At 47.1% G+C, this 15,137-nt stretch overlaps 1 protein-coding gene across 3 annotated transcripts in view; it reads left to right on the top strand.

Moving 5' to 3' along the window:
* The window catches only part of DYNC2H1 (dynein cytoplasmic 2 heavy chain 1), a 3,314,293-nt gene that overhangs the window by 1,123,021 nt on the left and 2,176,135 nt on the right, over positions 1-15,137 (top strand). For all 3 annotated transcript variants that reach the window (XM_069639013.1, XM_069639012.1, XM_069639011.1), the window contains exon 31: positions 7,841-7,991. In XM_069639013.1, coding sequence (XP_069495114.1) covers positions 7,841-7,991 — 151 coding nt within the window. The remainder of the gene's footprint in view (positions 1-7,840; positions 7,992-15,137) is intronic.

The following is a 15,137-nucleotide window of genomic DNA, read 5'->3' as shown; positions in this document are numbered from 1 at the left end:
GCCACATAAAATACGAATATTGGACATGTTTACATAAAGAGACAAAAACTCTAAGGGTATACCGTCAAGATGACAGACATTTAAAAGTCGGTAGGGAGGGGAGCAAAGGGTGGAGGGTCGATTTTGAGAGTCCCATTGTTACTGTTTATGAAAATGCAATAAAAAAAATGTTAAAAAAAAAAGACAATCGTAAGGTCCTGGAAGAGCAGGAAGCATCCTGGGGAGGAGGATTGGGTGTCGAACAGGAGTGTACTAGCCACTCACGAAAGGTTTAAATACGGAAGACAGAATTATGAACATATGCTTAAAAGGGTGGTAAACCGGTTTCTAAACTGCTATGGTGGATCAAGTAATTTGGGAGACTGCTGTGGTGTTCAGGTTTATTTGGGAGACCGCTGTGAGTAGCCTCTCCTTTTTGTTTTCCTTTCTCTTCCACGCATCCCTTCTCCCCCAGCATTCCTTCTCTACCCATTTAATGCTTGATTAATCTGTTTGTAGTAAGGCTTTATAGGGATCCTCGTCATCTTTAAGCTTTGACAGCTTTGTAATATTGTTACCTAGTATTCTCGGGCATCCACAGGAATATATGGATGTATGAAACAAAAGGAAACCTGTGCGGCCAGGTAATAGAGCTCTAGATCAGGTACATTTAATCCCCCCCTGCTCCCACAACCCGGTGAGTGTCGCCCACTTAATTCGAGGTGCCTTTGAGCTCCACAGTAGTTTAGTCAACAATGGCATCAACTCTGTAAATAAATGTGAGCCTGGCCTCAGTGGTACATTAAAAAATAAGTACAGTAATTTAGGGAGAACCGCCATTTTTATTATCGACCACTTTACCCATGAGGGAGATTGGGAGTGATATCCACCAATCAATTTTTCTCTGAAGTGTCTCTAAAATAAGCCCCAGGATTGTCCATAAGCAACTGGGAACGGCTCCAACTGACGCATATGCCCAAATACCTTGCCAAAGTCTGTTCCCATCGGAAGCGTTCAATGCCTGAGGGCGTCCGAATGGCCTCAGTCAGTGGAAAGAGGATCGACTTGGACCAATTGACCTGCAGCCCTAACTCTCTATCGAAAGATTCAATCTCTTGCAAAAGAGGCTTTAGATTACAACCCGGGTCCTTACATAAAGAATGACATCATCAGCATAGATTGAGATCAGCTCCCGATCCCCTCGCAATGCTAACCCCTGATGTCTGTGTAGCGGTCAGGCGAACCACGAGTGGTTCCATGGCGATTTCAAATAATAGAGGGCACAACTGACATCCCTGACGAGTCCCTCGTTACTTCTGAAAAGCTGCCGAATGTCTTCCAAAAAAGACCAATGCTTGCGATCACCCCAGAGTATAGGACTTTAACGCATTGTAGATGGTACACCAGTACCCCCCACCGGTTCAGGAATCGCAAACATATACTCCCACGCGACTGAATCAAAAGCCTTCTGTGTGTCTAGTAAGGCACTGATCGCCTGCAAAGAGGGGTCCATTTGGGCAAGCACCGCGAACAGTCTCCAGAAATTAAGTGCCGTGTATCGGCCCAGGATGAAGCCAGTCTGATCTGGATGCACAATGGAAGGAAGAAAGGGAAGGAGCCCATCAGCCAGAATTTTAGAAAATATTTCAGTATCCTTATTAATGGGGGAAATTGGCCTCTAGGAGGCGCAGTCCAATGGGTCCTTATCAGGCTTTAATATCAAAGTAGTAATACCCTCACGCATTGCATAGGGGTAGCAACCCCGACTGTAAGGCTTCTTGCCACACTTGAAGTAAATATTCGGCAACACTGGGGCCATATTCCATAAAAAACTCAGACGTGATCCCATTTGAACCCAGGGCCTTAGCAGTCGGGAGACCTTTAATCGATTTCAGGATATCATTAACAGTGATAGGAGCACTCGATGCTTCTTTAGCCTGCGCGTCAAGCTCTGCCAACGCAGCCTCTGCAACAAAAAGCTTCATGATGTCCTGCTGCACACTACCCCAAGCAGCTTACAGATCACTATAAAATGACCGATATTCTGCAAAAACTAAATTGGTGTCAAACTACCATACCATCTGCTCGTCTAATTGCTGGGATATTTGTTTGGCCTCCTACACCCTGCACCAGCCTGGAGTAGGTGAGCAGTACAAATAGTTACACGAAGGACAGCAATTACTATGATTCAGACAAACACTGACTCAAGGTTTCTAAGTAAAATAATATATATTTATTTACTCAACAGTTGTATAACATTTCACTTGTCTAAGCAAGTCAAAAATCACAATCATAAATGCACCACACCACTTCCCTTAAATTCCAGACAAGTTAAGCTCACAAAATGAAGTGGGAGCAAAATGGCACTCCAGCAATTTAAAAGGGCGGGAAAGACAAAGTTATTAGAAATTAGGCAAAACCAACAGCTAAGTAATCAGGGCAATTGAACAAGAGAGACTACACTGAGGAGATCAGCTAGAAAAGGCTTAGGGCCAAAGTCAATTGGTCAAAAGTCTTTTGCTCGGTTGTATACGAATTGATCGTTTTACAACTGCTCGAATGACAATTGACCTTTTCACAATTGACCGAATTGTGAAGGTCAATTGTACCATATATGTGGGGGGAAACCCCCCACAACTCCCCACCCAACGCCAAACCCCCCAAAACCCATATATATATATTTATTTTCGGTCAATTGTGACCCTTTAAATTCGGTCAATTGTTCATTCGAACAATTGTAAACAACCAATTTGGGTAATACCTTTTGCTCAAGATCACACAGTTCAGGGTAGTTCGCGGTAAAGTTTGTGGCACAGATTCCGGACGAGGTTGGTTGGTAGAATAGTTCAAAGAGAAGAGAAGGACAAGCCCTTGGATTGAAGAAAGATTTCAAACACTTTCACCGCAGCTGACCGAAACGGAAAACCGGATTTGCACAGTACCTTAAAACGGAGAGGGAGCTGTAGCTGAGGCGGACGTTCCTGGTGGTTCCTGCAGGCTCATGGTTCCTGAAGCGACTGTCGGACTGACATAAAGTAGGAAGACTGGAGGTTCCTGCGCCACCCAGGGAAGAAACAAGCAGCAGAGCAAAACAACGAATAAAAGGTGCGCTCCTTTAAAACCCAAGCAGGGTCCGACCTTCCTGGCTATCCGGCGTACTGTAGCTTTGTACAGCAAATTCGACCAGAGGAGGGGTCCTGGCTTGTAGTTTGGGCGAACTGGTTGGTCCCACCAGCTCAGCGGAAGAAGTTTCCTGGAGGATATTCTCTGTCGTCAGATTCTGGCGATTCGGACCTGCAGCAGGGCTTCACCGGGCGGTTCAGTTGTGGTAGGGGTCCTCTAGTTGTGGTAGGGGTCCTCTCTTCCAGTTCCTCGTTGGTTCTTTCGTTCCAGTGGCGACTCTGCTCTTCCAGTCCCACAGACCTGCTTTTTATGCAGTTTTCCCCCATTCATACAGCCTGGCTGTCAATAACACAGCACGGTGGCTGGCCTGGCAAGGCCAGTCCCCTTAGCCAATCGGACAAGAGTGCGACTTTGGTTACCAAGGGAACCCATGGCAGGGGTCCGAAGATCCCTCCCTCACATCCTGCCTACCTAGATTATCAGGCACCTTAAGGAGGGCTTCTGTGCAGAAGCCCGCGAAAAGACAGCAAACGAAGGAGTCATCCCTGGTTTGGCGCACAGAGAAAAACACAAGAAAGATTTTAACAAAAAGAAATGGCGACTAAACCCAGCCGGAACCAAAATAAAATGTATTTGGTCAAGCGGGTTTATATTCGAGGCTAATATAATAGCCTGAACCAATACCACGTTTATATAAGGTAATCGCGGTAGAAAAGTTAGGGTAGATACCACTGCCACGTCTTAATGTTAAGGGAGCGAAACAAGGCTCCAAGAGGTACAGATAACAAGGGATAAGAGTTAACCCTTTCCAATACTCCATGTAAGATGGGGTGTACTGCGTCTGTGGTTTAAAGTGACTATATAAAGTTAATGGCTACTTGACCTGTTTCTGGGGACAGTAGTCAGCCCCAGAAAAATGGAGTCAGTGGGAAGTCTCAAAGACAACCCTGTGTCACTGCACTGAAGGTGCTGTGTAACACACACAAAAAGTGGTGCACATGGAGTAGGTGAGGATCCAGTGCCCAAGATCACACAGAAAGTAGAAATGCACATAGCAAAACACATGTAAGAGTGGGGAAAAAAGGCTCACACTCTTACCAGGTGAAAAAAATAATTCCTAGAAATCCAGCAAAGCTGCTGGGGGACTCTTTAGGTAAGGGAAATCAACCATTTATGAGAATTCTCCCTAACAGTTCCCTTCCCCGGACTGTTAAGTTTGAGTTTCTATCTCGGCTTCCAACCCAACCAGCGGTGATGTACTCCCCACATCCCTCCCAATTTCCCCCCCTCCCCCTAAATCCCCCAACACCTCCCACCTGGGCACCTACCCGTGGGCTATGGACTCAGCAACTGCGGTGGTCCGACCACTGTGAGCAGCCCCCCCTCACCCTCCCTAAGAGGAGGAGGCCCAATTTGCACAAGGATAATCAGCCACTGACCCATCTCGTTACATACATAACCAAAAAAGAACAACATCATGGGCGCGCTTCACAACAACCACCCCCCCCAGAAAAATCATCCTCACGATTTCCCCACATAGAAATGCCCTGTCTGAAGCCAAACCATAACCGAACATTACAACCTTATTACTACCACTCTGTCATTGTGTATAGACCTTGCTTCTAAATCCTCATTCTTGTCCCAGATTTCTTTTACTTCCCGCTGCAGACCACGAATAGCCTGGGTCCTCTCACTGCTCGTATTGTCTAGCACCCCCACTCTGTGCTCAGACTTGCAGGGACATCAAAATTACCAAACTCCAGCAGTGATCAATTCCTGCCGGCTGCCAGTTTATTAGCTCAACAACATGTGTTCAGCCTCTCCGTGCGGCTTCCCCAATGAAGGCCTGCAGGCACTAATCCATCAGCGGTGATCTCCGGTTCAGAGCGACTATGCAGGACCGGACGCTCCAACACAGCTGGTCTTTCGCCTTTCCGTCATCCTCACACTCCCCGCACCATTGCCTGCTGCTTCAGCCGGCTATCCTCTCCCAGCGGAGCGTAGCACCTCAAGATGTTCCAGCCGCAAGCTGAGCCACCAGGCACCAGCGTGACGCCTGCATTCAGCAGTCTGGGAGGAACGCAGAAGAGTCAGCGCATCGGCAGCCTGCTCCCCCCGCTTCCTCAGGCACAATCGCTCAGTGCCGAACCCGGATCACAGGGGGGCACTCGCTGCAGCCCCCTCCCGGCCCACCAACATATGATCTGGCTCCGGCTCGCTCTGCGAAACAGTACCCGGCCACCTCTCCATATGCAGCTGGGCTACCCACGGGGGTCTCCTCCTCCCAGCACTGCCAGACTGTATTCCCACCAGGACTCGTCAGGCAGTCCCCAGCTATGGCACGCTGTATCTGCATAATGAGCTGCACCACACTCTGTTGTCGGGATACATTGTCACAGGGCCAGAACAGACCCAGACCGCCTCCTCTCGGCCAACACACTCAGAACTCAAAGAGCAGCTACCATCTTGGTCGAGAGCACCCCCCTACCCCAAATGATCTGTGAGGACCTAGATGAAATGAGAGTCTGAAATTCTTGCAAGTCCATTCTTGAGGGTATTGGTTTAAACCAAAGTTATCGTCTTGATAGACCTCCTAGGGTGTACAAAATATTAAGGTTCTCGAAGTGTAGATATTTGAAGCCATGTAGGTCCACAAATGTATGAGTTTTAAAAGAGAATTCATGTGGATACTTCAATTGTCAAAACTTCAACTGGTGTATTAGGGGTTAGATGCATCTAAAAATAAGGTATAGTGATTTTGTTTATTCCTTACGGCCAGCTTTTTACTAAATATAAAGTAAGTCAATAGTTATTTCTGTAATGCATTGATATCACTATAGGTTCTCAGAGAAAAAAATATATGTATATATATTTATTCACAAATATTGTTGATAGGATTCTCTTATTAACATACATACAGTTTACAACTAACATAGTTGCATAATATCCAATTATGTACAACATTTAACAGTCTGTTAGTTCTCCCACGTGATAATCCATAAAAACTCAACGCGTTTCGGGAAAAATCCCTTCTTCTGGAGTAAATGTTAAAGAATCTCAAAGTATATTACTGTCCATAGATTTTCTTTAATTTCTAAACTTCAAAGATGATGTTTCTTGATATCTATAAGAGAAATCGTAATACTCAGATTGTAATTTGCTCATTTAGCGAACCACAGGTATTTCTTACTAATTATATCAGTCAAGATTACACAGTATTTCCTACCTCACATTGGTGCCCCGAGGTTGTATCTATGAGCATACGTGGCTGGTATTGAATTCATTCTAGTCTTCTATGGCCCAAATTGGTAAATCTGTAACCTACGAATCAAAGGTAAATCTACTTAGTGGAAGAAAATAATTTTTAGAATGAAAATGACAAGGTAAGTATGTTCTTCAGTAAAGTTGAAGGGAAATATACCTTATTCCTGGGGATGAAGGGAACTTCAGATGTCCTAGCTTGATAAATAGGGGTGCCTGTAATTCAGGGTGTGCTCTCAATGCCCTGCCGCAATGGAAGACTGCTTAGAAACTCTTGCGCATTGGCTTAACCTGTTGTCCAGCCACACTGAATATGAGGGAACTGAAATTCAAGAGATTTGTAACAAATGTTGAGGACTTGGAAAGCAAATGGTTTTGAAATAGGCTGCTGGGCTGACAAAACACGTCATTGATAATAGCTCTGGTACAACTTTTAGCTGTAATTCATAACTCATTGGAAGAACAAAAATATATATTTTTACTTGACCAATCGAGGAATTTTAAGGAAAGTAAATTAATGTAATTGATTATTTTTAATAGTAATGAATTGTATGTGTGAAGGTTTTCTAATGAACTGGAAACAAACAAAACAAATTGTATTTTTATTCTTTTGACAATCGGTTTGAGATACTTATTTATGCTTTTTTACCTGTTATTTCAATGTGTTATATCAACATTTTTCTTTTCGCTCTAACATGTTTTGGTGTCCGGTGACTACAGTTCCTAACATAAGATATTTACTTGTCAGTGGTCATCACACTATCATAAAATTTCAGTGTGCATTATTCTCCTGCCAGAAAATCATACTTTTTATTTTTAAAGATACACGGTTACCATTGGACTCCTCGCAACCTTGCTTTTAATGTTCTTTTTCATATTGACCTGTGGCAGGCACATAAATGCTTCACCTAGGCATCACCTGGTGTTCCCCCCACACCTACCCATAACATACCTACATTGTCTGTAGCAGGGAGGTGTGATTTGTTTCTAGGCAGATTGTCAACTTAGTCATGCACTTGTGATTCTTTGTTAAAGTTTGTTGCATCTGTCACTTTCTAAAGTGATTTTTCCCCTGGATAATTCTGTCTTGCAGCTATATGGTCTACGGCTCATGATTTCTGCAAGCAGTGCATTTTCACATTTCCTTTATTTTTCCTTTCTCTCTGACTTTGCCAGATTGTCTGCTGCTCAGTTCATGGACAGTTTTCCAAACGGTCAAGAATGATTCAGACCATGTTTTGTAATAGATTGTCTAAAAATGATTGTGTAGTGTTTCTTCAGTGCTTTGCACCCAGACTGCAAAGTTGTCCATTTGTCATTGGACAAGTTTGAAATTGCGAAGTATTGATTTTTTTGCTACAACATCTATATTGTGCATACTATAGTATGGCAAAAATATGAGGAATTATGGTAGCCTGAGAAATATGTTTTTATTTCTAAAATATGAATTTCTCTTGTCTTTCTTTGTTCCTTCTAGATACTTTGCCTGGCCGAACAAATTCAGTTTACTTACGATATTGAAAATGCAATTCGTGATCGACACCTAAAGCAGATCGAGTCAGAGCTTCTGAAGAAACGAGATCATTACACCAGCATTGATACAAGTATGGAAGATCCTGGAAGTACAGGTGGGTGTAATTGGGTTTGAACAGTTTTGCTTTATGCATCGTGTAGACTGTAATAAGTGGGTGTTCTTTGAAGAATCCTGACAGATGCATATTGGTGTATTACAAAGCTTTGTTAACCTAGCATGTGTCATGGTAGCTTTCAATAATCATTTTGTTGGCATACTTATTGCATGGTACTTTTTTAAACATTGATATCATTCATCCCAATTTACTTTGTGGCAAATGGTCACTAATAAATTGTAAAAACCATTTTGTAAAACCAGTAGCTTGAGGATATTAAATGTAATATGGTGTGAAAAAAAGAATCTGTCCCCCAAATTCACCAAGCTTTCCTGGAATTGGTTTTACATTAATGGGGGACCCAAAAGCCTTTAATCCCTCTGGCAAATGTGGCTATCCAGCAGCATGTCCTCAGAGCTCATTGAGTCCTTCCAGTTATCTAACCGTCATTCCTGTTCGACTGTGCCGCTGGCTTCCATTGGGGACGGGCAGAGCTGGTGAGGAAGTGCACCGTTCTACTACTTTTCCCTGCTCAACCTGCCTACTTCTTGATTACATTGATGAACATGCATCCAACATTACCTTGTGCACTAACCTAACATACTCCAAAACTGCCATGTAAACACCAATTATTACAACACTCAAGAACATATCCTCCTCTCTTCTACAGAACTATGTTCCACCTATCAGGACTGGCATGCATACATGCTACCACAAAATGTCTTCCCTTACTGCATCCCTTCATATCTTGGTCTGTAGTATCTACTCTCCACTTTCCCATCCTCTTACCTTCTTCCCCTGTCGTCATTTTCTTTCCTCCAGCAGGCTAATGTCTGGATACACCTGGCGGGGGCACAGTACTCCTCTCCACAGACACTCTGAAACTACTACGGTGGTGATTTGGCACAGTATAAATGCTTAGTGTCATAATGTGACATGATTTCCAGTGAAACAAAATCCTCTTTTGGTTAGGTGTTGTTGTTATGGACTACCTGAAGTCTGAGTCAGATATATAAGCTTGATACATAATAGTCTGAAACCTACAATAATGCCCCTGTGTACTCATGAAACCCCAGATTTTACAATCCAGGCAAGTGACTCTGTGGTAGGAGTAGGGAAAGTCACTTAACACATAAGTAGCCCCAATCTTTGCCAGTCTATGATGTACAGACCACCCAAATGGAATACTAAATGGTATTACACTATTATGCTGCACCAAGCTACATAGAATTATTGTTCTTGATCTTCTATGTGTTTGTGCTAAAAGAAATATGTGAAAAGGGATCAAATCTTATCACATCTGGATGCACAGCACCTGCATTTATATTTCTTACCTGATCGATTATATTTCGTTTTTTGGCTTGTTTTACAATGTAGAGTTATGCTTTTAACATCAGATGTTTATCATGTATGGTGCTTCCCTCTCTTTAAATTGTTTTGTCATACAGCATTGGAATTCAGAGCTGTACCGTGATTATGATTAGAAACAAAAACAAAAAAGCATTGAACTGTTTTTTTTTTTTTTCAAGATGGCCGCCGGCTTAGTGTGAGCGCGCTGACTCAGCTCCCTGTACCCTAAAGGCAAGGAGGTGCCCACCACCCCGCCAGCGGGCTAAAATATATTGCAAAGTACGTCTCGTGTTGCTGTGACCGTCTGTGGGGGCGACTTGTGCAGCTCCGAGGGAGTTGGAGGCGAGGAGTGCCGGCGGACTGACCTCGGGAGTTTTGGGAGAGCCGGCGGCTTTCGGCAATCGGGACTTCCTGGGCCCTGTCCCCGCGGAGAGGCGGAGCTGTGGAGGCGGACCCCTAACTGACGGAGGACGCGCAGTCGGGTGGCCCCCGGAGGGGCTGAGGGTCTAGTGAAGAGAGCTCCGGACGCGGAGCAAGGACACCGGAACAGCGGAGAGGCGGCGGAGGAGCCGGAGCTTCGCCCTCTCACAGTCTTCGGTGGGTGCCTCGGAGGGGGGCGGTGCTGTTTCCCCGGGCCAGCGCCGCTGGCGGAGGATTGTCGGTCCCGCGTGCCGCCCCCTGTCGGGGCTCGGGGGAGTCCGTCAGGATCTCGAGGGAAGGAGGGCCCGGGATCTGTCTCCGGCTGCCCGGGAGACTGTCTCCGGAGCAGGCATTGCCAGAGAGTAAAGGATATGGCAGAGGATGGTGAGTGCGGCGACCTGGAGCTCCCCCGGGAGGGTGAAGCTCCCGCGGTCATAGTCATGCCCGGGGGAGTGGGAACCCCGGGGGTAGCCCGACGGGCCCAGGTATTGGTCTGATCTGGCAGGTGGGAAGACCCCCAGAAGTGAAGCGAGGAGTCGCGGAGAGGCGCTGTGGCATTAGAAGCAGCAGTGATTGACTCTTGACGGCCCCTAGTTCCCCCAGCCCGGGTATTCGTGGGGGCTTGGGGTGCGGCCCTGTGGCCCCCGCAGGTGTGAGGCGAGTGCAGGAGCGGAAGGACTCGGGCGACAGACCCCCGGGCGGGGGGGAGCCTTGAAGGTCGCCCCAACGCTAAAAAGGAGTGCGGGAGAACAAGCGGTCCAGTCGCTAAGGCGTGGGCTTTTTACAAAGCGCAGCTCGGGAAACTGGCAAGGAAAACTGTTGTGGGGCTGGAGGGTGCCATGACTACGAAGGCCAAGGGAAAAGGAGGACGTGCCCCTGTAGGGGAGGATTGGTCCAAAAGACCCCCCTTGCCTACATCCCTTCCCCAGGTGAGCGCCATGGCTCATCGGGCGTCCCCTCCTTACCACCAGGGCCCAGGTGGTGGATGGCTCACCTGCTGAAGACATTTCCCAAACGTATTGAATTTAGCTAGGCCTCAGAAACCATTTTGTCTAATAAAGTTGGTGCGAGCTCGGCGCACTGTAGCGCGGCCCCCACCTTCGGAGAGTTTCAATTATCCCTGTGGCCGCAGCTCCCTGGCAGATCCGCTGTGAGCCCGTTCCCACGAACAAGACGGACATGAGCTAGTGTAAGATACCAACACTGTAACATTTCACCTTCCGCAGTGTATCACTGCTCCCAGCATGACCCAGCCAGCGAAGCCTGGGTGAAAAAGAGAACTGTAAAATGGTCCTCAGATAAAAGCAAAAGTTCCCAAATATTAATACCAAAACTACTTGCAATGCGTGCATTTTCTCCACAAAACTTCTACTATTAAGGAAACCTATGAAATGTATAAACATGGTAGAATGCATGTTTACATGACATTAGCAATGAAGAACCCACACCACTGCAGTTGTGTGCAAATAATAAAAAGCGTTCCGGGGGACTATTCGTTGTGTATCATTGAAAAGCTTACACCCCACGGTCCCGTGCCATAACCAAACTAATGCTGCTAGAGTGCAAGGAAAGACAAATGTAACCATACAGAGGGCTCATGTGAAGGACGCGCGAGAATGCACCTGTCATGTGTGTATGTCTAAGCCCCTTATGCGCCACTACCGTCACGTACGGTGGCGAGTCATTTTCTATGTGCTCCACCAACCTCACTACTACCTCACTTACTGCAAATGTATATGCATATAACTAAATGTTGTAGTTGTTAAAACATAGTGTACAAATAATGTGCTCAGACTGGCCATATTTGAGAGACATTTAGCAAAGTTAAAATGTATGTTTCCAAATGATCCAAATGAGTATTGTATAGTGTTCGAATGTTTATGATGTTTTCACCTAAAATCGGCAACACACGAGGAAGATACCTTTGTGAATATGTGCAAGGCCATTCCCCCTCCCACCCTGCGAAGACTGCCAAACAAGAGAGCAGAGGCCCGCGCTGCTCCACCTCCCCCAACTAGGCTGGAGCCGCTTCAAAGATTTGTAGTGCCCTCTGCAGCACCCAAGGCCATGGCCCGCCACCTGCATTATTTACAGCCCAGCAGTAAACCTCCGCCTGAATACACAAATCCAAAGGCGCCCCCTCTTAAACCCCACAACCCACCAGATCACCTTAGATTTATGGCCCCTGTACAATTAGGACACCCAATACTGTGGCAACATACAGCAGCACATTCATAACGACTTCTAACAAGACAGAAAGACATGTACCGCCTGTCCCATCCCCTGAGACTTAGCCCCTCGACCTATGGTACCGGTCAACAGGACACTGGTAACCATACACTGATGAATCACCATCAAACCCCTCTCAAGGTGCATTCCTCCTGTGTTGCATTAACCTGTAGAATAACCTATTGAAAGATTTACTAAAGAAGATAATATTGCAATAACTGAATGACTGCGGTGTGCATGGCCTAGGGCAAATAAGTCAGGAAAAGACATTCATCTCTGACACTGGCCACAATGGCACAACAACACCGCCCGGATGAACTCAGCTGACCTGCCAGGCCCAGCCCAACCCACGAGGCTGACCAGTGACGTCCTCCAGCCAAGGCCAACCACATCGCAGCAGCGCCTATAGCTAGTCATCGCCACCCAATCCCATTGAACTTGTGCCCCTTATAGTATGTAGGTTCTGATGACGTGTTTTGTAAATATATACGCCTGTCTTTGCTATTGTCAGACAGAGCGCTCTCGGAGTTTGCAGAGTTCTTTGCATGCCCTATTCTGAGTGATAAACTCCCATTTACGCTCACCCGCACTCTGTCTTGGCCTTATTCCCATTCTGGGAGAGTCCTTCATTGTCTCTCATTGCGGGGAGGATCGTGCTGGTTGGGGACGCTTGCCTTCACCCCCCACAACGCGAGCGATATGTCTGGCACCCTCCGCTCTATGTGGTCCCAGCAGGACACTAGAGTAGGAGCGAAGATTGACCAAGAGGGGGCAACGGACCACACCCCCTTGGAAACTGCTCATGGGACCGCCTTGATGTCAAAACAAGACTTCTTGGGCGAGGTACACAACTTGCAGACCAACCTCGCTAAAAAGTTCCAGGACCAATTTCAGCTCATGAGAGCGGACCTGAACGAGGCCCTAGGGGAGATCCGGCAAGAAATGCGACAACTGGGTGAAATAACTGATCTACTGGAGAAAGGCCTTCAGGATGTGGATAAGGATACAACCGCCAATAGTGAAGCTATTGAAAGACTATATATATGTACCTACTCGGAACCTGGAGGCACAGGTCGAAGACTTGGAAAATAGATCCCGTAGGATTAATATCAGGGTGAAACTGTTGCCGGAATCGGTTAAGGACCAGGACCTAAAAGAAGTGACCCAGGCCATCTTCGCGGAAATACTGGGAATTGACTCCCCGGAGCAGGCCGAGCTGGACCGGGTCCACAGGGTGGGGAGAGCTCCGAAAGGAGCAGCACCAAGGCCAAGAGATGTGTTGGCGGCCTTCGCCAGGTACGCTCAGAAAGAGGCGGTCCTTCGATGGCACGACAGAGGGTACCGATAACATACCAGGGCCAACAGATAGCTCTCTATCAGGATTTGGCGAGCAGCACATTAGTAAAAAGGAAACTGATGGGTCCCATCCTGAAGGTACTCAGTTGTCATGATTCCTGCCCCTCATGTCTCCAGCCCTCCAAGATGTCAGGCTGGAGCCAGGCCATGATCACCTACATGGCCCTTAAGGGCCTCTCCATCCCTCCAAAGACCCACTTGGAGTCAGACTTGGCGCTTGTGGCACCCGACTCACTCACTCCCATAGGATAACATTGGGGATTGGACTTGTAGTGCAATGATGGGGACAAGATGGATGCCACCACATATTTCGGTTCCCAGAACTGCATGGGCGGTCTAGTCTTTTGGGTGTGGTTCAGCCCAGAGGCACCTGGATACCCAGAGACTATTTAAGCCACACCCAGGCTGAGAAACATGCTTTGCATTTTCTGCACCTGCAGCGCAACACTCACCGTGTTCGGATCGGTCTCCAGTAGGCCTGCATCTTTCTTCTGCGCTCAACTCCTGCAAGAACACTGTTAGGAACAGCCTTATCTTGCGACGCTTCTGCCCATCAGTCATCGCTCCTTCTGTTCTGCGGCATCCTCGGTGGTGTCATTCCCATCCCGGCACACCGCTTCCTAAGGAAAAGGGAAAAGAACAGAAAAAAGGCATTAGTAAGCATTCTGCAAACCTTTGCTTATTTTTAAATACTGTACGAGCTTCAAACGCTTACCTGAATCCCAGCCGCTCTGGGGGAACTCTGTCTCCGGAACTTCTCATCCATCTGCAAGAGGGAAAAGACACTCCAGGTTAGCGTGGAAACATCTAGAGGCCCTGCATACCGCGCTTTCCCACCGCATTTGTTCTTCATAACCGGCATCCACGCTGAAAACGTTGCGGCACCTAAAAGTCACAGAAAAAGAACTCAGTTCAATGCAAATACGAAAGGGGTGCATTGCGCATCGCGCTCTCACCTTCAGCGCTACTCATCTCAGCAGCACGCTGCCATCCCTGGACGCCGGCCATCATCTAAGGAAAGAAAGGAACGAAGTTAGAGAACTGTTTAAAAGACTCATTATACTTGCCTGTCAGACTCTTGCCAGTGAAGTAACTAGGCAGCAACGAGCTCTGAAGGCAGGACGGAGAGCACACTATCCAAGAAAACAAGGTGAGCTGTGGATTAAAGGGAAGGGTTGGACCCTGGGGAAGAACGGGTTCAAGCACACAGAGACAATAGGGAAGTTAAACTCTACCAATCCTGTGTTTCAGGCCCAGTCTCCAGTCGAATAGCCTCCAGGGAAGGGTTCAAGGTGGTAAGAGGTCAGAACAGGCTGAGTGACGTCCCCGTGGACACCAGTTGAGCGTCATGGAAACGTCAGAAACCGACCAGTTAGCCCACATGTTGGGGCAGCTACGTTCCGAAGTACATGCAGCCAGGCAGGAGACCAACACCCTGAGGAGAGAGCTGATAGTAGCCAAAGAACGCACTGATGATTTAAGCCGGCAACTTCTCCAGTCACAAGCAGGGCATGCATCATTGCCGGGAAGCGTGCCCTCAATGCCAGCGCCATCATCCAATCCCGTTCAGATAACCCTTCCTGGGGCAGTTCCCTTAGCCCAGCCCGAACGATTTACGGTGGATCCCAAGAGGTTTGCAACGTTCATGAACCTGTGCCGCCTGCACTTCCTTTGTAGGCCAGGGGCCTTTCCGAATGACCAATCACGGGTCGCTTTTGTGGGCAGGCATTAGACAACAAACTTCTGTCCCTACGCCAAGGGAATCAAGACCTATTAACATACATAGCCACG

Source organism: Ambystoma mexicanum, chromosome 7q (genome assembly GCF_040938575.1).
Source record: "Ambystoma mexicanum isolate Mex_15411 chromosome 7q, UKY_AmexF1_1, whole genome shotgun sequence".
Lineage (NCBI taxonomy): Eukaryota > Metazoa > Chordata > Amphibia > Caudata > Ambystomatidae > Ambystoma > Ambystoma mexicanum.
This window is presented reverse-complemented; position numbering and strand designations above follow the sequence as displayed.